This window comes from Neopsephotus bourkii, unplaced genomic scaffold (assembly GCF_033783945.1).
Source record: "Neopsephotus bourkii isolate Nb327-2 ecotype Australia unplaced genomic scaffold, CSIRO-AGI_Nbou_v1 NB_1624, whole genome shotgun sequence".
NCBI classification, from domain to species: Eukaryota; Metazoa; Chordata; class Aves; order Psittaciformes; family Psittacidae; genus Neopsephotus; species Neopsephotus bourkii.
The window spans coordinates 4,839,328-4,866,173 of NW_026902099.1; the positions used below are offsets into that span (position 1 = coordinate 4,839,328).

The following is a 26,846-nucleotide window of genomic DNA, read 5'->3' on the forward strand; positions in this document are numbered from 1 at the left end:
CATGTGGGCACCAATGATATTGAGGATAACCCGGGAACTATCAAACGGGATTTCAGCTCTGGGGATGGTGGTCAAGGGTCTGGGGGCCAAGGTAGCTTTCTCCTTGATCCTTCAGTTAAATTAAGCGACAAGAAGAAGAGTAGACAGATTCACCAAGTAAACAACTGGCTGTGTTGCTGCTGTTGGCAACAGGGTTTTGGCTTCTAGAACCATGGGACCTTGTTTAAAGACCAACAGCTGATTGGGAGGACAGGATCCACCTCACCCAACAGGGCACATACATCTTTGCCAACAGATTGGCCAGCCTGGTAAGAAGAGCTTTAAACTAAGAGAGGTGGGGAAGAGGAGAGTTATAGACACCACACACGCACGGCAACACAAGGCTTGAGTGGGGATACCTCCAGTAAGTGCACGCAGCCAAGGAAGTGCCTAGAGGACCTGTATGTGGGGTATCCTCTTGCACCCCTCCTGGGAAACTGACACACCTGAATACCTCTCTGAAGTGCACGTATACCAATGCACGGAGTAAACGAAACAGGAAGAATTAGAGATCTATGTGCAGTCACTAGGCTTCGATCTCACTGCAATTACAAAGACGTGGCAGGATAGTTCACATGACTGGAATGATGTCATGAATGGTTACACACTTAGGAAAGACAGGACAGGAAGGCAAGGTGATAGAGTTGACCTTCATGTGAGAACATCTGGAACATCTGGAGCTCTGGGCTGCTGGAATGATTAAGGGTGTGGAGCATCTCTCATCAGGAAAGGCTGAGGGAGCTGGGTCTGCTCAGGCTAGAGAAGGCTCAGGGGGATCTGATCAATAGATATAAGTATCTGAAGGGAGGGTGTCAAGAGGATGGCGCCAGACTCTTTTCAGTGATTCCAGGTGATAGGGCAAGAGGCAATAGGCATAAAACACAGGAAGTTCCACCTGAACATGAGGAAGGACTTCTTCACTGTGAGGGTGACCGAGTATTGGAATAGGTTGCCCAGAGAGGTTGTGGAGTCTCCTTCCCTGGAGATACTCAAGAGCCGTGTCGTGGTTTAACCCACAGCCAGACAGCTTGTTACCCACTCCCCCCCCTTCTTGCCCTCCCCCTACTCCTGGGGGAACGGAGAGGAGAATCAAAAAGAAATGCAACTCCCACGGGTTGAGATAAGAACAGTTTAGTAACTAAGGTACAATACGAATCACCACTGCTACCACCAACGACAACAATGATAAGAGAAAACAGCAAAGGAAAGGAGTACAATACCACGCGCCGAACCACCAGTCCGACCCGGCCGACCCCCTCTCCTTCCGGGTTCCCCCCCAGTTCCCCCCTCGGCATGACGTGCTGTGGTATGGAATACCTCTTTGGTCAGTTTGGGTCAGGTGTCCTGTCTCTGCTTCCTCCCGGCCTCCCCTCCTCCCTGGCAGAGCATGAGACTCACAAAGTCCTTGGCCAAACCAAAACATCACCTCTATCAGCTTTGTTCCGAGCCCGAAAGTCAAAACACAGCACTGCACCAGCTACCAAGAAGGAGAAAAAATGACTGCTGCTGCTAAACCCAGGACAAGCCGTCTGGATGCAATCCTGAGCAATATGTTCGGGGTGACCCTTTCTGAGCAGGGAGGTTGGATTAGATGATCCCTGATGGTCCCTTCCAACCTCAACCATTTTGTGATTCTGTGATAATTACCAGCAGGAAGGTAGCCAGACAATGTCCCAAAGAAAGGTGGAAACACATAATAGAAAATTTATTTCAGGAAGGCTCTTGGAAAGAAAAGTATTTTCTTTTCTTTGTGTATACAAAATGGAAGAGGTTTTTAACAAAGCACAGATTTCACGTTTGCCGAAAGAAGTAGCCAAAGAAGTGCCTGAAAACAGAAGTGAAACAAGATTGTAGCTTTTAAGACAACATCAACTGAAATGATTGTTGCTCTGATTATCTGTTCATATGTCAAAGTGCTCCTGTCACACTTGTAGAGGTGTGTCAGTGCACCGCCCTGAACTGACTTTAATCCTAATGCAGTCCACAGTTGGCTTAATTTTCTTGTGAAACTAAAAGAAATGAAACTAGAAACGAATTTCACCAGTTTTAAAGCATGAGCTGTATTACTTGCCATTGCTTTGCATTTTGTAAATAGAGTCCCCATGGAAAGATTTTTGCAGTAAATTAAAATGCTCTTTATCGGCAGTTAGCTTAGATATCCGATATTTCAGTAACCTCAATGCAGGCAGACATGGGCACGCAGGGAGTCTTGGACTTGCAAGAAAACATCCACAGGGGTGATGCCTGTGCACAGTGGCTTCTCCTAGCAACTCACTGATGAGCAATCAAGAATCCTTCCCTTAAACAACCAAAGTGGTGGCTGCTTATCTTGTCTCCCAGGTGGGCTGAGCAAGGAATGACACCAGAACAAATTCACAGGCAGGCTTTGAAGCCTACATGGGGGCTTCAGCTTACATTTCAACACACTCCATAACATCTTCATGTGGTTTTTATGCAAACCATGGGAGAATCTTTACACACAGGATAAGCATGGGAAAAGTGGTGTAATATGTACCCAACACAATCGGTTCATCACAGAATCCCAAGGGTTGGAAGGGACCTCAAGAGATCATCTGGTCCAACCCCCCTGCAAGAGCAGGGTAACCTAGAGTACATCACACAGGAACTTGTCCAGTTCATGTCAAAATCTCATCTCTTGCAGGGTTTACCATGATAGTCTCTGTCCTAGAGACCACAAACTCGTAAACGTGGGAGATTATGTTGCTCTCTAGTTACAACAAATGAGATTGACAAAGAAAGACTTAACTGTAAGCTACACTTCCACAATGTAACAGAGGACATTTTCAAGCAAAAAGGGTGTTTTTTCTTCTTTTTTGTAGTGATATCACCAGGGAAAGGAAGTATTTGCTTGGAAATTATGGAAAAAAACCCACTTGATTTGCAAAAAACAAGAATATCCTCCTGTCAGGTGAATGTCATTGACTTACTCCACCGCTTACTGCCGACTCCTTTCCTTCTCACAAGATGTCAAGAATTAATGAGACAGAAGTAGAAATAAGGGAGAAGACAAAAGCCTAACCCACCCTTTATATTTTCAAGTTTTACAGTTTAGAGGTGTAATTTTAAATATCAGTATGAGGACAGAGATTATTTAAACCTCTCAACTATCACAATCACAGGCTTTCAAAACTTTTGAAGGCCTGATAGGTACAGATAAAGCTTCATGCTGCTAAACCACAGGGCAGACCAGCTGTAACCTAGGGCCATGGTTAGGGTAAAGCAATTAAGACACAACTGAAATTCTCCTTCATAGTGACACTGAAAACAAAGCGTATGTGTGATATGAACACACATCACGCTGTCTGTGGCTCTGCATGACGTATTTTTGAATGAAATAAATTATAAAAAAATTAATGTACCTTCATTACTTATTCTTCACCTGCTCTGCATCCCTTCTTGTAATTAAGAGCATTGGCTAGGCTAAACACTGTGATTAAAACAGTGTACCAACTGTGCTTCTAAAGAATACGTAATGTTTTGCAGCGCTGATTCTTTTTTATTCAACAGTGACACTTAACTGAATAAACTTATTACAGTTCCTTTTCCACCACATCTTTTTAACTTGAATTGCAAACAACAACATCCTATTTGAGACCCTGGATGTATTGATCAAAACAGATTTTTGGCACACCCTTTGTATAAAGAAATGCTGAAGTTAAGTGGTTTTTAACGTTCTTGAATGACAGTGCTATTGATGAAACAAAGCTTGTAAGGCAAACGCACACCACTCTGTGTCTCTGTGCTTAACAGGTTAACTTCCAGCTTCAGTCATGCACAGCGTATAAAACAGGTATCTGAAAAAAAATGCACTTACCTGGTACGTAAACAGCACTTCACTTGGTGATTTACCCAGTTTTCCATTGATGTTAACTTCAATTTGACCTTGTTTTGGTTCATTCATTGGTCCAACTTGACATACAATCCTAGTGAGAAAGAATGCAAGTTTATCTGCTAGAAGTAACAGCTGCAATACCAATGCAATGTATGTGACCTACCACACACGCTGCCAGAAAAGCACTAACTGTGCCTTATCCTACACAAGGTACTTGAATGCTGCCTCACATTCCCAGCAAAAACACCCAAGAATAGTTTACTCTTCTATCTAAAGGTAGGTAAAATTGAAACCTGAGCACTTTACACAACAGCTACTTTACCAATCCGTTAGCATAGGTCCCTTCTACAGAAGATTCCAATTCAGCCCACAAGTCAGAGAACTGCTCCAGCCCTACACAGGGGTTTTACTGGACCTTGTGATACTGAAAAACACAAAGAACTCCCTTGCTGTAAGAATCGGACTGTCAGCTATCTTATAACTTTGTGTGTTTTAACTGCTGATACTTCTGTTGGACACCCTGCTTCATCTTCAAACTGCTGTATTTTCACAACTAAGATCAAAAACCCTTTATAATTACTGTTCTCTGGGAATAAAACCTCAGATAACCCACACAAAATCAGAGGTCAAGGACCACCACTGGCCAAGAAAACCCTGCCTTAACTAACATTGCTGCAGAATGATAGCTAGGATGTTTACATTTTTATTTCAAACAGGTAATCCACAGAATTCAAGTATGCAAATGCACTATAGATTCGGCATACTTGAAAACCGTGACAAATGCTTAATGGAGAGCTGATAATACAGTTAGATAAGGTGGTATATAATGTTTGCTGCCTGCACAGGCAGTTTCATACAGGACACACCCTGAGGATCACTGCTCATTTCCATTGCTTTTTCTCTGCAGGATTATCGCTGTTTTTACTTAAGCAGTGCACAACTGCTTAAAAAAGAAAAACTCAAATAGAAAAAACAAACCATACCAAACCCACCAAACCCCTGAATTACTGGTTATAACGTACTTAAATTGGGACTGATAATAAAAGGATTGTAAAGTCCCTCTGCAGATCACTCCAGATTTTTCTGCCTGGGTACTGGCAAATGGACAAAATTCTTTAAATTCTTGCATGTCCTGGCATGCGTATGGCTGCCTGAGTCTGTTCCTCATCATCCTTCTACTGTATGCTTGGAAGTTGTGTCTTCTTGTCAGGCAGAAACAGGAAATGGTGCCTTTGGAGGAATTTTTACCATATGTCAAGCTAGGGAAAGCAGCCGGGGGCCAGGGCCGGGAGGTGTGGGGGAGAAACGCCATAGCATGGCTAGCAGGGATTTTAGTTGAGAAAAGTTCCCTCCCCGCCCCAGCTTTGGCATTGCCTCCCTTCCCCCACATTACAAATGGAAAACTACAAAGAATGAGAACATGACTTCTTGAAGGCCAACAATTAAGTCATCGCAGAGCCAGAAAGCAGCCTTAAGTGCCTTAAATCTCGCTGCTTTCCTGCCCCTGGGAGCAACTGTCTCCTAAAAATGACTAGCTTTTCACTGCAGAAGGATCGGGGAGGAAGACTAGGCACTTATTAATTTTGTTTAAAATTCAATTAAATAAAAGAAGGTAATAATAAAACAAAAGAACATAGGAAGATAAAGAAAGAAAATTGTAGATATCTATTTGGAGATTTTGAGTAAGTTCTTTTTCAAGGCTTCTCTAATGGAGAGCATCCTTCAAACCCTCCTAATTTGTTGATAAATGACATTATGCAAGTTGCATTTGTTCGCGCCCATTACCACTCTGGCAGAGCTCAGGAAACCAGTAATGTTGCTATGATACAAGGAACCAGTCATTTCACTTCTGGCTCCTTTCCATGTATTTAAAAATATCAAAAAGCTTTAGGAAAAGCCAAGAGGCTGGGGAAATTCTTGTAAGGCTACGCTGCAATTCAGTGCAGCTTTTGCAAACACTGAAAATAGGGAATGGGAAAAGATGACTGTATAAAAGTTGGGAATTTTGTAGATGGTGATGTACATGTAAACACACAAGTGACAGCAATGCATTTGGGAAGCAGTAAGAGATAAAAAGCTATATACACATCCTTAAGTCCTAGGAGCCTGGGAAGCTTCTAAATGGCTGATCCATAAACTGACTAAAGCTAAACATTTTTCAAGAACTAAAAAACCACTTAGGTATCTTCGAAATCCCTTTTGAAACATGCCACAGAAGTAGCAAAAAAGTTACTGGAGTACACTTTAACTGGAGAGAAAGAAAGACAAGGTTTCAATTGAAGCTGTAAATACCAAAAGCCAACGAAAGATCACACTGCTTAAAATATGCTATTACTCTTAATATTACTACTGAACCTTTGTGCTAGGTTATTTGTTAGCTAATGTCAAAAGGGTATTTCCCTCTTGAAATTAGATGCCCAAGATAATCTGCAGGAAACACCTACAAGAATTTAGACACTTCGTTTTAATTTTTGGCACTGCTTAAGAGTGTGACAGGTTACCTGCAAAGCATCTACCAATCTGCTCAGGCCATCCAACATCCATGGGCTTGTTGGCTCTGGGATGAAACTCAGCCATCTAAAGCTAAAGCTATACCTATACCTAAAGCCAGGCTCCTTCCCTGCCCCCAGGAAAGCAGCTTTGTGGCTAGACTAAACCATAAACATTTAAACTTCCTCTTGCTTTGCCTACTTTCCCATAAATCTTGCATGCTTGGTTGCACTGTGGTTCAGATTCACCAAAGATTTTAATGACTAGATGTACACCTACAATGCCTTTCATTTAAAAACAAGTATAGCCTTGAGATCTCTGCAATTATATTTATGAAAGCTTTTCAACTAAGAGAAAAAAATTAATAAATCAGAAGCAGGATTGCAGTACAATATTGTAAATTTGTTGCTGTATTTGCATATATAACAATTTTAAATAAAGATTCAAATGTCACTATGAAATATTGCAGGTATATCACACTAGTTCTTTCTTCTATTGATAACCTTTTATAATCACAGGAAGATCATCTTCTTTTGAAAATGCATAGAGATTCCTTTTTTCTTCTAAAATCTTATGAAAAGTATCCAGCAATTACCTTGTGGAGACAGAGTAGAACTCCTCTTTGAAAACACATTCCTCTTCTGCCACTGTTATGTTTTTCACATCTTCTGCTGTTATTCCCAAATTAGATCCCATTATGGTCAAAAGAATTCCACCATTTAGTGGTCCAGTTTTTGGTTCAATCTGTGTTTGCATGAGAAAATGTTAAAAAAAAAAAAAAAAGGCAAAATTAAATACTTCACTGACCATGTTGCTCTTCTATATTATGTAAAGCTACTTTAAGTTACACACATTTCAAAAGATGTTTCTTGTAGGACCCATACAAAACCATGCTATTTAACTTGTTAATATTAATTAACCATCTATTAGCTTAGAACCAGTATCATCAGCTGCAGATTTTGTCTCCTGTGCCACACACACTGTTACATACAAAACTCTTGCTTGGTGTTTAAGTTTGCATCCTCCAGTAATGCACTGTGATTTTGAAAAGCAAATGGACCAGGCTCCTCTTGTAATGATCCCATGGAGCTTTTCCAGCATTTTTTTGGCCATGATTTTCTCCCCTTAGGTTCACATCAGAACAGTGTACCTTCCTAACACACAGTGCTGCTGCACATACTGTCTTCAAAGGTTCCTCTAGTACCCTGATCTCCCTTATTGCATCAAATGGTAGGATGCTGCAGTACATGGGCTGATGCTAATTAATTAACTTGCAATTAAAATGAGGGCTGAGAAAATTCTGCAGTTGCAGTGGACTTCTCAGTTTGAAATATGACCCAGACAGGCACTTCAATTCTGAGTATTTGTTGGAAGACTAACTTGTTTCCTATGTAATATTTGGAGCACCTCCAGCAAGACCTTGTCAGGTCTTTAGCTTTGAAGGGCTGTAGGTTTACCGTGAAGGATGGTATCAAGAAAGATGCAGAGTCCCATAGGCAGTAGCTGGAATGCAGCTGCCGAAAGTCTGGACTTATATGTCTGCTCCATCAAAACCTGAGCTTCTTAGATCTAAGCAAGTCTGAGCACAGGGACATGGCTGCTGCTGCCCAGCCCAGCTCCAGAATCACTTGCTCTGTTTTCCCACTGGTTCAGCTTCCTGAAACTTCTGCCTGCTGGCCATCCCTTTGCACTCAACCATAAATAAACTAGCTGGAAAAGGACTCAATGGCCTGTATAAGTTTCCAAATATTTTGCTCAAATCTGAGGCTAACAAAAGGTTTGAAAATAATATTTCAGTATTTAATCCACAATCATGGACAAACAGTACCCCAGGTGAGAACACTTGTATTTTTTATTTTCCTTTTCCTTCCCACTCAAATAATCTGTATCTAAGCACAGGTATCGCACAAATATTCTTCTTCACACTTCCTGTTGAGATTTTAGGGTGTTTGCCTGCCTTGGCAGACTTCAACTGTTTGCCTCCCATTTCTTCTTAGACACATCATCATGGCCAACATCCTCCAGCATGCTGCTGGTCTGCCTGTAGCCAGGCTGCACCCCTAACTGCACAGTCCCAGGAGATTCATCATCTCTATCAGTTTGAGCCACAAGTTTCAGAACTAAACAGTTCCTTTTGAGTGAAACATCCCTGTTATGATTCTCAACCTCTGCCACACTCAACGTTTGTGATAGCCTGGGGTATGTTCTCATCAAACAGTGTGTCTGAAGTTCAAAGTACTGATACCACTGTTGCAGCAATTTAGACTTGTTCAGTGGAAGTACATGTCATGCTTTACTTGACAATTATGCACAGGAAAACAGCCTTTGCTTGTTGCTGGTAAGGACAAGGATTTATTACTTCTTCCTTAGGCTACTGGTTCACAAATGTGGACAACAGCCTTCCCTCACCCTGAGTGAAAGCTCCAACCACACAGGAAGTCAGGGATGGTCTTTTGGTCTCTCTGACTCCTTACATTCAACTTCTACAGCCTTGGGTTTGATTCTGGTGTGGACTGGAAAATATCACTGACACCTGGAAAACACTTTGTGAGCCAGAAACAACCTGCTCCCTTATTAAACACTATTTAAAAGTCTAGTTTGTGAAGCCTGTTAATGATCTTGCTAAGTGCTTGTAGTTCCAGGAGCAGCAAACCTCTCTTATACACTTATTTCAGGTAGAAAGAACTCCAGGAGATTAAAAAATAATCCATGTTGATTCCCAAGAATCAAGTGCCACGTTTAAGCTCACACTGCTAGCCTGGTTTCTGGCACACTGAGGACAAGGCCTGAAAAACAAGGAGTCTCAAAGACTCCATTCAGTCTCTGATTTTGAGTCTTCACAAATCTCTCTCACACATCACTACTGGCATTATTCCCTTGCAGCTATTGCAGAAGCTTACTTAACACTCTAAGAAAAAAGACCTGCCTTTCAGTATGAGCTTGCTTGGAAGCTTTCTTCTGAAAAATAATACAGTGGTAGGGAGAGAAAAAAGCAATCTTACGCCAGTGATTTCTGGATGAGGACACGTGTCGGTGGGAGGAGCACGACAGAGTTTTTCATACACGCACTTGCTGGGCTTGCCATCTTCTTCACACCAGACACACTTATAGTCGCGATGGGCCGCAAGGCATAAGCTGCAGTCGCTTCGTCCGTAAGAGCAGTTGTACAGAGTCACTGAAATATGAGCAGTAAATGCACTTAAGACAGTTTCCTCTGGTTAAAGGATGCTGAGTGTGTTACACGAAGGAAAACTAATCTTATGTACAAAGTTCAGTGGAGCTGTGTAAAGGATATGCACACTCTGTACTTAACCCATGAATGATGCTGAGCAAAAACTGTATTTTTCCCTGTATGGTAAAGCCTGAAGTCTATCTATGTGCAGAGGTACGAATAAACTACCAAGAAAACCCAAATGCATTTCTGTCACTCAGCCACTGTCAAAACATTTAAGTACAAAGTTCTTTATTTGACTATCCTCAATGAAACTGTTCAAAGACTGGTTCAAACAAACAGGTCCTCCTGGCATACCAGGAGTCAGATGTGGAAGGGTATAAACTCTGCATGGGTGTCAATAGGGACAGACATCAGCTGGCATGGGACCTCTGCCAGTCACTTATTTAAAGGAAAAGAGCTCCCTTTGTGGGCTGTTTCCAGGATATTTGGGCCTTTCCAAAATCATCACTAAAGCCTGAACTGAACAGAAAGTTAACACTTAATGAAGTGTTATCCTTTGTTCAAGTTAATACCTCTCGATTTCTCCATTCTACTTTATATTCTTCCTTTTGCTTTCTCTTTCATCTTGAATTGCCATCTTGATGCATGCCTTATTCCTTCTGTAGCAGGGTTTAATTCTAGGTTTTTTGAGTTAAGAAATCAGGCCTGACAGTCTTACTGATGAATCATGCACCAACTGTCCCAGACACTAAGCTTGTTTTGGCCTCCATCAATCTCTAGCATGATGCACAGTCACTGAACAAAATTAATCTGCCTAAATAGATGCAAAGCTGAGACATAGCTGGGTGGCTCAGCACCATACGGAAAGCCTGGGCTTGCAAGAAAACATTTGGAGATGCACTTGAGAACTAGCCCAGAAGAAAACAGACTGAAAAGATGATGCCCATTTCTCTAGGGGAAGTATGCAAGTTGCACAGATTACCCAGTGTATGAGTGCCGTGCCCCTCGGAGAAGATGAGCTGGTTATTGTAAAGAGGAAGACTTCTTACTCCCTCCTTTTCTGCCTCTTCCCTCATCCCTGCTTCTCTCCATTCTTTACTCTCTTTTTCTTTCCTGGCCATACAGCCTCTCCCTCTCTGCCACCAAGGCTCTGGCACCTGTTGAGTCTTCCTGTAAATCAACTTAACTTACCAGAACAGCAGAAAACTATCCAGGTTTCCTCCTGTGCTCTTTCGAGAGTTAAATGTGTTCACAGATGTGAGTGGGGAGTGCAAGACAGAGACTCAACGTCTCCCCTTTCCAGTAGTTATGAGCTGGTTTATGTGCTCATTAAGTCTCAGTAAATGGTACCCTTACTGACACTGGGGTTTTTTCAAAAGAGAGTCATTCTTAAAAATGCAGGAAGCAAAGCAAAGTAAACAGATATGGGCAAAACATAGGATAAATTCCTTTGAGATTGCATATGGTAAAGGCCATCAAAAATGCTTATTTAAAGAAAGCTTTTATTCTCAGAGGAGCAGGACTCTAGGGGTGATACTGGCGAAACCACTCTCCAGTCACTAACATTTCAATGCACTTGGTATCTTCCTAGATAACAGCAGCAGCAGCGGCTTTTAAAATCTAATTCTAAGAGGCTACCATGTCAGATTTCTACTGAAATGAAGAAGTAAAATGAGAATGCTGCTTTTCCATTATTTTTTAACAGTGTTTATTTCCCTGCTAGGCATGAACAATATTACAGATGCACCAAACCTGGCTACAGTCTCTCTGAGAGTTGCATGGGAGTATCTAACCTCACAAGAACAGTTTTTTCTCTAAATTTTCCATATTTTAAAGCCTCAGCGTTCAGTTTCACAGCAAGTCCTTAATAGAATAACATGTTTTTATTCCTTCCCTTACACTGAATGAGATGATGAAGCCTGGTTTTAACTCTTCGTATATTTAATCAGCACATCCACTTGTTTTCAGATAGCTTTACCAGCACAAACTCAGATGACACATCACTGAAGGTATATGCAAAACAGAGGGACTTTGGCATTTGTAACAATAAATCAATAAGAAAGAGCATCCATTTGATTCAACTCCCATCTTGAGTTCTCAAGGAATCAATGAGTGCAAAGCAGGAGGAGCATCATTTGTCTCATATACCGGGCACATCGATATGGAAGTCACTGAGCAACAAGCATAACCCAAGCAATATTTTCAACAGTTTGTGTGTTAACTCTTCACTTTGTATGTTGGATGTGAACATGATGCTGAGGAAAAGCCCTCACATCTATGTTGCAAATTGCTTTTGAAGGAACCAGATTGCTTTCTTAATCCAGCACTCTGAAAGGTTGCTATTGTACAGGAACTTGAGCAGGTAACATTGTTAAGCAAATCTTCCCCTTGCCTTCCTAAACCCTCATTTCCTATCCACACTGCCCCATGACCTCCTGGTATGGCATGGGAACATGCTTACTGAATTACTTCGTTACCTCCCATCAGCTGGACAGGGATTTTCATCCCACCCCTCAGTAAACAATGTCAGCGCTGCAACATCTTGATGTCCCTCACATCCCGTTGCATAAATGTAACAGAGAAAGCTATGGCCTTAATGCATTAAACACCCCCCCGTTCACTGATCAGCTCATTAAACGTACCAGCAGCAAGCCACTCATTAGATTCAGACTCTTATCCATCACCTTGAGATACCAGCTGTGAAATCATTGATAAAAAGGACAAAGGATGAAAAGGATATACTGGATTTCTTACTGTTCAGAACCCCTGATGGCATGAGATGTATAAATGCTATCGTAACTTAGCATTCACTAAGTGTAAAAAGAAAGAGTTCTTTCACCAGCAGGTTCAAAGGTGCTTCTCAGCAGCAATCACATACCCAAAGCCATTTCCTTTCAAGATGTATAAAACCACGTTCTGGATTTCATATGGCAAGGAAATTTAAAAGCAAGAGATAATTTGGATTAAAAAAATTTCATTTATACCAAAAAGAGATATTTGCTGACAATTTTTCAATTTCCCTCTTGCAAGGGCTCTATATTTCAATTTGAATGATAACATTTCTTTAATAATTCAGCTACTTCTTTTTTTTTTCTTTTTTTTTTTCAGTATTTTTCCCAGTCTTGGGAAAAAGATGTTTAGAACATTTGGTCAAAAATTCTGCAATTCTAAACACCACAGCCTTTGAAATGGAAATCAAGGCAGTGTGAGATTGTAAGATGACTTCCCCGTAACATTCATGCCAGGTCCTCTTTTAAGTGCTTTCAAGACTGCACATAGAGCCATAGGGAAAATCTTCTAAAAACATATTTCTATGCTGCAAATAAGAAAGAGAATAAATTTAAATATTGTATAGATGGAAAAATATGGTCTGAAGATTTAGTCTACGGGGTAAAGTACTTGGGGACCGTATTAATTTTCTTGATGTTGATTCGTTGCACAAGTAACAAGTGTGCTGCCTCACGGTTTTTGTAATATTATGCCTTAAACTCCAGTTCAAAGAAGCGTTAAGGTAGGTCCCAGCTTCCAGGTACTGCTCCAATGGTTTTGATGGGATTTTCCTCAGCTTAGCTCAGGACTAGGCTCACAGACATAGTTGCTTCACTGTTGTATGTTGAAATAAATAAATAAATGTGTATCTACAAAGGAATTTATATTGGAGACTAAGTCTTTGTATTATATAAAACAATATAGTTCTTTTTGCCATATAAATGAATGAATGAAGTCTTGAGCTGAAAGCACACTGAATGTTTCCATGTATTGCTGGTTGCCAACAGACATAGAGACTGCAGAACCTGTCTGAGATGAGACACAGCTGAAAGCTGAGATTTCCAGTGATCTCCCTATGAGCAGCAGTAAGAAGGATCCCTTTCTGTTGTTGGAGAGTGAAGGCTCACTGAGGAAGAGAAATGGCCATTGAAAAAAATTAAAAAATCAAACTACTTAAGTTCATTGGAACTGTGAAGCTTTGCTTCTAAGATTGCTCTTCAGCGCACATCAAACTTGCAAATCGTAGAATCATAGAACAGTTTGGGTTGGAAGGAATCTTCAAAGGTCATCAAGCCCAACCCCCTGCAACAAGCAGGAACATCTTCAACTAGATCAGGTTGCTCAGAGCCCCATCCAACTAGACCTTGAATGTTTCCAGGAATGGGGCATCTACAACCTCTCTGGGCAACTTTTTTCTGTGTTTGATTGTGGCAAGTTTCTTCCTTGTATCTAGTTTAAATCTCCCCTCTTCTACTTTAAAACCATTACCCCTTGCCTTATTGCAAATAGGACCTGCTAAAAAGTTTGTCCCACATCATTCTTATAAGCCCCTTTTAAGTATTGAAAAGGTTTCCCGAGGTTTCCCCAGAGCCTTATCTTCTCCAGGCCGAACATCCCCAACTCTCTCAGCCTGTCTTCATAGAATAGGTGCTCCAGCTCTATGATCATCTTCATGGCCCTCCTTTGGACCTGCTCCAACAGGTCCACATCTTACTTAGGACTCAGTTGCTGAATAGAGAACTCCAGGTGAGTTCTCACAAGAGCAGAGGGTGGCAGAATCACTTCCGTCAACCTGCTGGTCACACTTCTTTTGATGTAGCCCAGTACACATTGGCTTTCTGGGCTGCAAATGCACACTGCTGGGCTCATGTTGAGCTTCTAGTCAACCAATATCCCCAAGTCCTTCTCCTCAGAGCTGTTCTCAATACACTCGCCTCCAAGTCTGTATTTGTGCTTGGGATTGCCCTAAGACATGTCCAGAGCCTTGCGCTTGGCCTTACTGGTATCATCAGGTTGTCACTGGCCCACCTCTCAAGCATTTCAAGGCCCCTCTGAATGGCACCCCTTTCCTCCATCTTGGTGTCATCAGCAAACTTGTTGGCAACCCTGACATTTAGTTGAGGAGTTTAGTCTTAATAACTTCTGAAATGTCAGACTCGTTTCACCCAAACCAGTAAAACCTACAGAGGTAACAGTCACATCAAGAAGGCATAGATTACTTACTGTAATTAACCTCCCTGTAATCTCATATTCATACTTACCCATCAGTTTGCTGTCAATCTTGACCTTATCTGTTCTTATGGATAAGTTAAGCTGTAGAGTCTCATTTGCACTGTAGGAGAACTGGAAAAAATGACAAAATAGAGATATATATATACCTTTATTTGGCAAGGTTAACTTCATGGGTTTTCTATGATTCTCAATAATCAGAACTGTGAAGGTTTTAGAAACTATCCCAAACATTATGGTCTTTTTTTTTTTTTTCATCTAGTCCAAATACATTTATAGAAAAATGATTTAATGAACCTAATCCTTCACAATCAGAATTGTCAAGTTCCAAGGGACATCAATATCTGAATATTCACTTTTCACGAAGTTCATTTACATTTGATTATGAGTATCCAAGCTGCAAATGTACTGCTCAGTTTCAGTAAGTATAGCTGCTGATCCTGCTGAGTTCTCCCTTCCCACACCATCTGGTCCCATTAATTCTGTGGACACGGCAGGCTCGCGACACATGGAGGGAAAATCTCTTACATCTTTTACAGTGCAACCCCCTCATTATTGCCAAAGCACAAGGTTCACATGCTCCAAGACATGAGCTTCTGCTCATGTTGAAACACAGCAGCAACAACAACTGGTAGGAAGGGAAAAGAGCAAAGAAGAATACAATGGCGTTATAACGCAAATGCTTTGTGCTATGCTCAAATGCTGCATAAATGCTATTAGTTTTCAAAACTACTCTGTTAGTAAGCTTGTAAGACATAAAGGTTAAAATCAGCATAACATTTGTGAGTCCAACTTTGAGCTTGGTAAATAGACTATTTACTTAAAAATACTATTTCCTTCCTCTGTAGAATAAACCAGAGTGAAAAAAACATAGGTGTTAAGTAGCTAAACAACATACTGATACCATTCCCATTTTTACAGATGAAAAATAGGAAAGATAGAGTTTGAGTGTGGAGGGAGAAAGCCCTAAGATCTCAACTTTTCTGCTCAACGGTTTCAACAGGTTGCATAAAAAGTGAAGAACAAAAGAGTAATGGTCCTGAATTTCTCCAGAGACAGTTCAATGAATCCATGGATTGCATAGGTAGAGAAATCAAGGAGAAAGACTGGAGTCTTTAAGTGGGGACCCCAGGAGCTCTGAGCCAAAGCTGTTGCCTTTGACTGCTACTGCCAAAGGAGAATCTCCATCAGAGGTGACTTTCTTCTCCGGGAGAAACTGATATTACCTGTATATTTCTGAACACATGTGGACACTGGAACAGGACTATAAGAACAGAATATATTTGGTAGATGAATTGTATCTGTGCATTTACCTCTTTACTCATGAATGAAAATATCCCTTCCTCTGATTCATCAACAGGAGCTTCAAATTCAAACTGGCTGTTTCCAACCACAAATTTTTTATCCTATGGAAGAGAAAAGTTCAGCTTAGACTTCATGTATCATCACCAAACATAATAAAATATCACCAGTCAATATCCTGTTGAGCACTGGAAGTAATAAGACCAAAGGGATAAGGCTAACCAGTTAATGTCATCTTCTAAAACAAAGCTAGTGAAACGCTGAGCCAATGCAATCTGCTACTTTGCTGCACTCCTCCAAGTTTCAGTAAAGGTGGCAGCACCAAGCAGTACAAATAAAGCAGGACATATCTAGCATTCCATTTTAGGGAGCAATAGGAAAAAGCCAAGGGATGTGAATATTGGATGGCTTCACACATCAGATGTGTTATTAACAGAGCTGTGTGAGTTCTGCACTTTAAAGTTTTCTCTGTAGGGATCCTGGGAAGAGCAGGAATGCAAGAATTGCATGGAAAACTGGAATGAAGGTCTCTCAGATCCTGCTGGCTTTGTTTCCCTTGCCTTACCACGACTCCAGCTGTGATTTCACAGGACAGTCTTTGACGGCAGCATCAGCTTAAGAGTATTCCTGCCTCACAGACACCTTCCTCCCCTTCTCCCTAGGCCCTGAATCCATTCATTCCTGCCTTTAGGCCGCATTCAGACCTGTGCTGCACTGAAAAGACTCTCAGCTCAGCTGTTCTGTGATTCAGTTGACAAAGACAAATCCAAACAGGAAAATCTTTGAAGGGCTAATAAGGTTATCTTGATAGTGGCACAACTGTCTCTTCTACTGTGCCAGTCTTTCAAGGACTCAACTGGAGAATGCCTCTCAGAAGCTGCATGCAATATGACTGATAAGTACTAACCTTTCCTCTCTTGTTTTGTCTGAGGCTATGCCCAAGAGAATGACAACAGTTTGGGCTTACTTTCAGAGGAAGGAGGGGGAAAAAAACAATCAACAGCTTCTCCTCTTGTAGACTATTTCCACCCAGTGTAAGTCCTCACAAGGAGATTTATGCATTGTACCATATGCTCACAAGTTAAGTGGGGCATAAAAATTGTGTGAGCTAATTCAGTTCTGCATTAGCAGTTTTAGAAGCCATCCACCTCTTCTACTCACTGAGTAAGCCCAAACCTTCACTACTAATCTCTACCTAGAAACAGAGATGCTTATATGCACAATACATACTAGTGTACTTAGTCACCCAGGATAAGGCAGGTCGTGCATTGCTTTTTTAAGCAAAACACAGATTAAACCAAGATTATAGAGCTAGCAGTTCAGACTGACAACATAACATTCATTTTTGCTTTTTCTAAGCAAGGATTTAGGCAAGGAAAATAGGAGGCAAATGGACATATACCAATGTCCTAATCAATAAAGACCTTAAATGTGCTCATAGTTGCATGACTGCTTGCTCCAAGCACACTGTAATGCCCAGCATATCCTGTGGTAAAATCGTTCCACATGAGAAGCCAAATGCTATTTTGCATTTGGGTTGCAGGCAAACCCTACAAAATGTCTATCCGTGCCTTCTCCTGAGCCACCCTGCCCTCAGTGAGATGTTTACCAAAGTAGGTTATGCCCTGCCCTTACTCAAATGAACTTCCAGTAACCAAAGTTACTGTTTCAGATAGCATGACCCCACAGGCATGAGTGCCTGTACGATTACAACTATTTCATGCCTTATTTGTCTGTTTTCACATATACTTAGAGGTCTGTGTATACAGCTGTAGTCACTGTGTGTGCCTATTCAAGTCCTGGCACTGAAGGCATTATTATCTTGGCTTTAAAAGTGCCCCTCTGTACCAGGATATATGGAACTGCTCCCATGACAGAGATGACATTTCCACATGGCTCTCACCTAAAAAAAATATATTGTGACATCATGGGACACCTATTGATCTACAACTTCTTTCCTATGCATTCATCTGACTACTTACAGAGACTTGAATTCCACTTAAGCCTTCCCAGTTCCATGTTAAATAAGCACATACTAGGCCTGGTCTGTAGACAAACTGTTAAACATTGCTACCCATGACCAAGCATTCAATCCACAGGATGTGTCTCTGCCTTTGTTAAATGTAATTGATACCTCACAGGAAAAATGAAAGGAGAGAAGCTTTTTTATTCCCTTTTCTCTACCAGTAGTTCAGAAAGATTAAAGTGCTTATTCACAAAATGATAAAACAGACAAAGGAGATTTTGGGTTCCTGCTGCTGTTTCTCCTCCTTGGAGGAAAAAGGTCCTCTAGAAGTCAAAATCAGCACATCTAGATTATGCATCTGTCCTGAATTTCCTCTCAAGAGAGAATGGGCTCTTCCACTTATATCAAAGGAACAGGGAAAGATTTTCATCGTGTGCAGAAAAACAGCTCTTCACAATGTTAAACAAAAGAAGTGCGATGCGAGTAAATTTGTTGGAATATGTTTCTGTTTTTACCAAATAGAGCTGTGGCCTAAGACAAGTGCTGTGTGCCTCATCTTGCACACAGCCAGACATCCTACCAGGGACAGGTCCTGGCATCTTGGAGAACAGCCTAAATTCACCAAATTGCTTTTCTTTGTTTACACATATTTTAAAATCTTCAAGAAGCAACGTTTGTTTTTGAACACATCTATGTATAGATATGCATGATCTTGATGTATGTATAGTGTAGTGATATACAGCATGATCTTCAGATGACTGTAGTGCTTAAGGGTTGCTTTTAACCTTTCTCTCCAGACATGTTTACCCTTTTCCATCCCTTGGTAGGTGTAGCAGAGGTGATAGAAGGACTTTGTAAGCTATAAAGTACTTCAGTTTGGCAAAGGGGAAAAAAAACAACCCTCAAAAAAACAAGAGCCTTCTTTCCCTTGATAGATGGCTGCTAGCTAAAGCAATCGATGCAGTCTCCAGCATATCTATCATCAATTCACATTTACACAAAGACAACACAGAGACAAACAGTAGAAACTAAGAACAATACTTGAGCTATCACCTAAAGACTGGGGTTTAAGCTTCGTTTTTATCAAAGTAACAATACCATTTTATGCACTTCTAAGTTATAAAACAATTTTAAGTTGGGGTCAAACTCTTGACTTCTTAGAAGCTTTATAATTTACTTTCTGGAAGCAAATAGTGAGAAAGAGAAGCCTTTGCTGCAGCTGAGAAAATACCTGATCTTCTGGTTTGATGGTGACACACACACAAAAGAAAAAAAGGCAAAAAACTGTTTTCTGCAAACTAAGAAACATTTAATTTCTGAGTGCGTTTTTGGTTTGAAAAGTGAAAACTGAATTAAGCACACTGAGTGATTTTATTCTAGAACAAAAATAAAGGTGAATATTTCATTAGAAAAAAAATAAGATCAGTGACAATTCTCGTTTCATTAGATAAAAATTGTCAAGTCTTTCAGTTGGTCCAACCTTCCTTCTTTAAACACCCCCTGCCTTATGTCTAGTAGCTAGAATATTTTGTCCAGCTCTGATTCTGTCTTGGTGATGACTCTACCACAGTAATGAATGTTATATCAAACTTGAAAGTGTAGCTCTTTCCCTTCTTTAAAAACAATTACAAGCAGAATCTCCAAGGAACACAAAGTAATGCTTTAGGGGTGTGGCTGCAGTTTAAGTGGAATCCAAATGACAGCTGGTTTTGAATTAATCCACTTACCTGGTAATAAGCTAGATGTCTTCCCTCAAAATACACCGTTGTTCGGTACTCCATTGGTATTATTGGAGGGTTTGGGTTTAGAAACTGAGGGCATTCTTCTTCCTGGGGAGAGAAACATTTTATGTTATTCCAAACTAAAAGTCTTATCACAACAAGCTCCAATGGCCTTCGGACAATGGAATGATTGTTCTGAAGAACTTCATGCTTAAAATACAGTGACAGATTTGATTACACCCTTTCAAATTAGACATGCTAAAAATGACTGCAGCACATGTCAAAGCTGTGGGTGATTATCTTTCCCAGCCTTGAAATCTTGTTCCTCCCATTGAAGTAAAATAGTAAAAGGAACAAAAATATCCTTTCAGGAGTTATTCAGTCTCACTGCCGCTCCTCAATCACACCCTTAAATTCCCACCTCCGCACTGTCACTAAAAAAAAAAACCCTCTTACACTTCTGGAGTTAACTTTAGAATCATTTTAAAATCTCTAATTCAACCAACTGATGTGAGAGGAAAAGAACAATAAATATTTCACTAATAAAAACCTAATAAACTTATTTTTAAACATTACCATATTTTGTTTAATCACATCCTGCACTGAAGAGGACTCTTCACAGATATGTCTCTTCCAGTCCCACTGGCAATTCCATCTATTGCTTGCACAGGAATAGCATCTACAAATATAACATAGGACAAACTGACGAGCTTCTTCCCCCCATTGACAAAAAAAAGTAAATGAAATTCCATCTATATTCATGGAGGGCAGATGAACCTGTTACAGCATCCTTACTATCTTAAGCTGAAAACTTCATAGTAATAACAGCTCAAGAACCCCAGGAAGCTATTTTCTCCCTTCAGTATTTAAGCAAGGATCAGAAAACTTTGAGATCAAGCCTGAGAGGTCTAGATATTATCCTGATTGATCTTCACACATGAGGATGAACAAAGTGGGGTTTGGGTTGGCTGCACCTGCCCTTGGGCAGCAACATCTCAAGGAGGGCAGATGATAGGGGCAGGGTCAGCTTTGACTGTCCTGTTTGAACACATGACAGCCCAAAGCACCAATCTGCTATTTGTGGGAACAAGTAGCTAAGCAGATGTCTACCTGCAGATACATTAGCAGCTATAAAAATGGCAACCCAATGAACTGGCCTTTAATTATGCATGTCATGAATATTCATATTCCATGATGTGCGTTACCAGATCACCTAGGGCCCTTCAACCATTTTTAAACTCCATTAAACGTAAGAAAAAAGGATTTGGACGCTGGCAAATTGAGAGTGTCAAAAGCTTAATTATGAAATGATTGAGTAACTCAGCAGCCAGTTACCTGAAACACCATGCCACAGGCCCAAAAACTAAACCTAAGTTAAGAAACTGAAATACTTACGGCTGATTTTCAAAAAGATTCATTGCTTCTTCACAGTCATAAAAAGGGTAAGTATGGGACGCAAAAAATATCTTGTTCTTTCCAAAGGTTAACTGAAGTGGGACTGAAACATGATCTATCACAAAAGGAAAATATCGAAGCGGTTATTGAATTCTTGAGCTGAATGATACAATGATGATACTTTTATTATTTTACAGGACATAAGCAAATATTTAACTATAGCGTTGACACTCTGTCACTCATGACCTGTTATACTTTAGATATGTAAGCTCTGTTTTGTCTTTTTAAGCTCTACAAATTTTTTGGCACATAGTTGTCAGACGAAAAGCAGAGATGGGATAAAGGGAAGAAGCAAAATTACAGAATAGCTTTGTTTTATGGAAGTGTTTGTCAGTGGTGCTGTTGTCATGCTAGAATTCTAGAGTCTCAAAGAGCAAGGAAAACTGAGTAGGGAGATAATTGAACACAGATGAAAACTGGCACAAGAACAGTCATTTTAATAGAACAGTTTCTTAAATATGAATATGTCTGCATGTAAAATTACCTCTTTCATTTGTGGATTAAAACTGTCGTCATATGAATTAAAGCAAGTGATCTTTGTGGTTAATGCCCTACAGCGCCTGCAACACCAAGTTAACACTATGATCTTCAGTTTGCCATACACGATTTCTCCACAAATGTACCTCTTGTCCAGATTATTACTGAGCCAGGAGTGGAAAATTTATCTTCAGAAACTGGTGCTTTCCTCAGTGAAGCTGTTTGAAATACCTTTTGCAGAAGTCATTAAGCTCATGTGACAAACTATTTCACAAGCTATTGAGCAATTTCAAACTCTGCTTTCCCTGAACAGGTTCTTGGAAGGCCATCAGCTGCTTGGCTGGAAGTCATCTTTGCCTGCACTGGGTCCCCTGAATATTTCAGACTGGTAGGAATGCCAGGGTATTTCCTATCAATGGGACTGTGAAAAAACATCCTTGCTCTCTAGCAATGCCTTATTCCTTCTGAAACCAAACATGATTAAAGTAACCCAGACTTTTTCAAACTCATCAGGGTTTCTTAACAGTAAGTGGACGGCTCAGGACTTTTTGTCACATGCTGTCAGGAACCACTGTCTGTGTTTATAACTGTCTGCCTTCTGCTGAAGTTTCTGCCAAGCTTCTGAGTATCTTTATATTACTTTTGAACATCCTTTAAAATGGACACCTGTGCAACCAACCCAGACAGGCACACTATTTCTGTTTGGCTCAGTTACTCTAATGCCATCCCTGACAGACTTCTAGTCTCACATTTGATGCTGGAAGATGTGAAGATGTCATGTTTACCAACCTGGTTGCTTTATGTCCTGCTTTACAAAATATTTAGGGGATGTGAACTTGTCCTAAATAACATAGTGCAGCTTGAACAGTTAGCATAATCTAGTGCTGTGACACACCCCAGCTAGTTTAAAACTCAGGAGGGAGATTTTAACATCATTACTCTTGCTGCAACTAAACCTGGATTTCAGACCTGTTTCAGACTTAAGAGAAAACTTATCTTAAAAAGTGCTTCCAAGCAGTGCGCTGAGAGTTCATGGCTGTTGTGATACATACAAAAGGGTACCCTTGTGATACATACTAAGGGTACCCCTGGGAGCTGCAAGAGCACCTGTTTGTTGGTTTGTTTGCCTTTTTTTTTCTTTTATCTTTTTGTTTGTTTTAAATAAACAGTGCTGTGTAACCACTTTTATCCCATGTGTTTATGCATCAAGATGTAAGAACTCAAAGCATGATTAAAGCACTATCTAGGAAATAGCAAGAAGAACTGTGGTTTCAATAGACCTTAAGTGTATAATCAGTGGTTCAGAACAATGATACAGCCTTTAATTATATAATCACATATTTTTCCACTGGACTTACTAATGCAGAAGCTGGAGGGCACACATTAGAAGGGGCAGAAAGCTTTATGAGAGAAAGGACAACCTTGTGACTTGGACCAGAAAACAAGCCACTGACTACAGTCTAAACTAACTAAACTAACTAAAACTAAAGCATCAGACATGAAAAACTTCACATCTGAAGCACATATGCAGCTCTTCTGGCCCCAAAACTCAGAGTGATTAGGTTAAGATTAGAGTAGCTGGGGTTTGTTTATTTGGAACAGAGGACAGCATCTCTCCATCTCTGCATTGAAGCCTCTGCCAAGCTCCTGCTTCAGGAGCCTGGTAGAAACACAGGGAATGCTACAGCTTGTAAATACAGTAATGGGAAAAGTTTCAGCAAACCTTTTGGAAAAAAAAAAAGAAAAAGAAAAGTTTGAACAGAGAGTTCAGCAACTGACTATTTGGGGAAAGGGACTAGAAGAAGAAAAATACTTGTATGCAGCCCATATAAGAACATTGCAGGCAAGCAGCAGCCTACGTTCTTTCCTCTTATTATACGTGGAGGGTAGCAACATTTCTTTACCTTGGTGTTTTGGTGTTGGAGGAATTATATCGGGTGGATCACAGATAATAAGCCCTTCTTTTAACTGAGCATAATGAGTTGTTTCACCAAATGTACACAAGACCTGGTCACTCTCAGTCAAAGTTGGCAATGGACTTACAGTCAGTTCCACCTGGAAACAAAACGTAAAAAGGGTAAAATGTCTGCAGGAAATGAGCCAAGGCCAAGTGAGATTTATGGCCAGAGGATTTTGACTGCTCTGTTCTTTTTGGACAGCAGAGACATTTTGGTCAGTATCACATAAGATGGTTCTCATCTTCAATTTTTATTTATTCCCACCTGCTAATCTTTTCTTCTTACACCTTTACTAATTGCTCCAAACTGGCTTCATGCTGAATTAGACTGGTACAAAACCCTCTTGTCCTATTAATGCATTAGATCAGAACAAAAGAGTCTGTACAGACACACCTAAAGCCTTTTATTGTTGTCCTCAGTATCCAGTTTAGCAACAGTAAACAGAGTGGCTAACACTTAAATCCTGACAAACTTAATTAAAATTATATTAACTTAGGTGTTACTGGTGAATAATGAAATGAAGGGTAGATGGGCTGGAAAAACCGGAGTTTGAAATGGCTGAACAGAAAAGCGGCTTCCTCAAGACTTCTTGCCTACATGCAAGAAACCCACTGCGTTCTATCATGAAAAAGGATTTCTAAATGACGGTGAGATCTTAACCTCCTCCAGGAAAGCGTTGATAATGAGCACATGTGAGAAACTAAAAAAAAAAAAAAAAAAAAAGAAGGAAGGGAAACTTAGCAAGGAAAGAAGAAAAAAACTGAAATGAAATTTTGCATGTTGTCCTTGATATAATGCTTCAGGTGTGCTAATTATACACTATAACTTCTTCCATTTTGTACTATGACTAGAAATGACAATCATCCCTTTCTCTCTGAAACTGGCCCAACTTTATGAGTTGCAGTGAACTTTGGTGAGTAAAGGCATCATGAGGGGACAGTGGCATCAGTGCTGTTACAGGCAGCATGTAAAAGCTCATTTGAAGTTGGATTTGGTTTTGGGTTTTATGTATTTTGGCCTCAGATGCTGATATGAGACATGGGAGACTTGTCAGCACAAACTGACAAGATCTGGACTAAGAGAAGGTATGGAATTTAAGCAGACTAGTTAGGCTCTACCAACACTTTTGTTCAACATAGAAATGCCCTTAACACAATGCTGTTTACACCAGTTAGGAATGGAATTAAAGTGACTTGAGCGAAAGTCTCTTGCTTTATGATTCAGAGGGATTAAAAGCCATTTTCCTAATTTTACTTGCTGAGCAGTCCAGGAAGCCCTCAGTCTGCACTGGCATGCTTCATTTGCAGTTAGAGCAAGCTATGACACCCTGGTCACACTCTGAACAATTAGTTTTGTTGGCACAGAGTCGTTTTGCATGCTGAATTTACCTTCTCCATGGACCCAGACTGACTTTGCTGTGTAGGCAAATCCACTGCTGAAAGCAACAGCTTATGGCTCCACTGCTTACTTAAGTTTATGCTCAAGTAAGCTGAAAGGGCAGCGTGAAATCTCCCCTATCAATTACTTTTTATGGGTTATACAACATTGTGCAACACTTTCATAATATTCAGATTAAGTGTAAGTGCTTTATGATCCATACTAGTGCATCATTTTTGGTTTACAGAGAAGGTCAAAAAAAGCATTTCTCAGAAGAAAACATGAACTGCAACCTGCAAAAACAGTGGGCAAGAAAGAGCACTGTGAGAAGCAGCAGAGATTCAGACACCCCAAACACTTCCCTATTCCTATTTTCCACTGTGCATGAAGAAATGCAGATATTCACCATCCTGTCAGTCACATCAATGTGCTTTAAGGACATGTAGGGAAAGCAGTTTCTTGTCATACCTTAGTAGGGGCTCTGCGACTCATGTTTAGAGGGTTTGCACTAATGATAGTCATGCATGTGCCACTTGGGCTCCACAGCCAGTGGTTCTCCTTGTCGGCTGTTTCACAGTCTGCCTTCTTTGTGCACCTGACAAAACAGGAACAGAAACCAAAGCAAAGCAATATTATAGCTGGACTCTGCTTTCTCTGAACCATGCAACATTTTCAGGACTAGAGCCTGAAATTCCAATACAAGATGACTGGGAATTTGCTTTAATATTGACTATTCAGGTTGCTATTAGACAATTTTTAATAGAATAAGGGATGGAATAAGTATTGATGATCTCAGATGTCAAAAGCAAGTGGGGAAACATGCTTATACTATTTTGGAAACCACCCTGGATTATACAAGCCAAATACATGCAGAGGCAGTGATATTCAGCACATAAGCCATCAGCAACGGAGCCATCGCCTGATCATCTGAAACCAGGCTGATTAATCTTCATTGAAGCATACAACAAAGTCCTGAATGAGTGGGAACAGCCTGTTTTTCCTGCAGGTCAAGTGGCAGACACCTATGTGCTGCCAGTGCTAGGCCACCCCACTCATGAGAGCAAACACTGCTGCAGTTACACAGGCCTGAGGAGGGCTCCTGTGAAACAGCAGCATTATAAATGTTACTTTCGTAGTCCGTTTTCCTTAGCTGCTGCCGCTATGGGAGGCTGCTCTCTGCCAGGGCACTGTTACCACTATGGGACAAAAAGACAGAAGCAGTTGTGCAGCTCCACCAAAAACAGTGGGAGATTTTCTCAGCTCAAGTACAGGAAGGGCAGAAAAAAGTGATGCTGCACTGCAGAAGCTGCATGTGTGGTTGAAAAAGCTTGCTGAAGTGTGTGTGGGGACAGCCTCATGCGTATTCTTTCCATTCTGGGTAAAGTTTAGGAGAAAATGCTGAAGACTCTCTGGCTGTTGCAGCAGGAGTCTATTAACTCATCAGGGGCTTCAACACAGTTCTGGTAATGCTACCCTTAAATATACCATTTACAAAGAGTCTACATTCATGTAGCAGATCCCTAAACACACTATTAAGTGTTGTGTGTGACCACGAGACAGAATGTGCTGCAGATGAGAAAAATACTAGACATCCAACATTTTTTTCTCCCCATTGAAATTAAATAACTAGCAAATGCAAAAATTCATGTTTGCCTGTTCTCAAGACTATTAATACTTTGAGATATTGAGGTCAGTGATCATATCAGAAACCTGAAGGGAAATCTAGGGAAAATTGCCTTTTGTATGATATATGGCACGGCTTCCAACTCCCAGCAGCGCAGGAAGAGTTCGAGGTGCATAATCTAAATCCCCAGGTCTCATTCACAGCAGCTGAAACCCAGGCTGAAGTTACAGTATATCACATAAACCTGCAAGCACCACAAAAGTTTCTCGGCAGAGCTCCATATTATGCTACCCATCAGGCTGACAGGTAACTTAATGTCATAGTTCACATTTTCAGACAGGAAGCTAGAAGCCTGAAATTCATCTGCATACTATAATTAAATAGCCCCTTTGTTCCAACAGCAAGTACTTA

At 40.6% G+C, this 26,846-nt stretch overlaps 1 protein-coding gene across 4 annotated transcripts in view; it reads right to left on the reverse strand.

The window, feature by feature from the left end:
• The window catches only part of PLXNB2 (plexin B2), a 115,002-nt gene that overhangs the window by 43,657 nt on the left and 44,499 nt on the right, over nucleotides 1-26,846 (reverse strand). For all 4 annotated transcript variants that reach the window (XM_061372944.1, XM_061372943.1, XM_061372945.1 and 1 more), the window contains exons 6-15: nucleotides 25,280-25,406; nucleotides 23,381-23,531; nucleotides 20,940-21,054; nucleotides 20,121-20,223; nucleotides 19,551-19,652; nucleotides 15,869-15,961; nucleotides 14,588-14,669; nucleotides 9,385-9,557; nucleotides 6,978-7,126; nucleotides 3,875-3,983 (exon numbers count right to left, since the gene is read on the reverse strand). In XM_061372944.1, coding sequence (XP_061228928.1) covers nucleotides 3,875-3,983; nucleotides 6,978-7,126; nucleotides 9,385-9,557; nucleotides 14,588-14,669; nucleotides 15,869-15,961; nucleotides 19,551-19,652; nucleotides 20,121-20,223; nucleotides 20,940-21,054; nucleotides 23,381-23,531; nucleotides 25,280-25,406 — 1,204 coding nt within the window. The remainder of the gene's footprint in view (nucleotides 1-3,874; nucleotides 3,984-6,977; nucleotides 7,127-9,384; nucleotides 9,558-14,587; nucleotides 14,670-15,868; nucleotides 15,962-19,550; nucleotides 19,653-20,120; nucleotides 20,224-20,939; nucleotides 21,055-23,380; nucleotides 23,532-25,279; nucleotides 25,407-26,846) is intronic.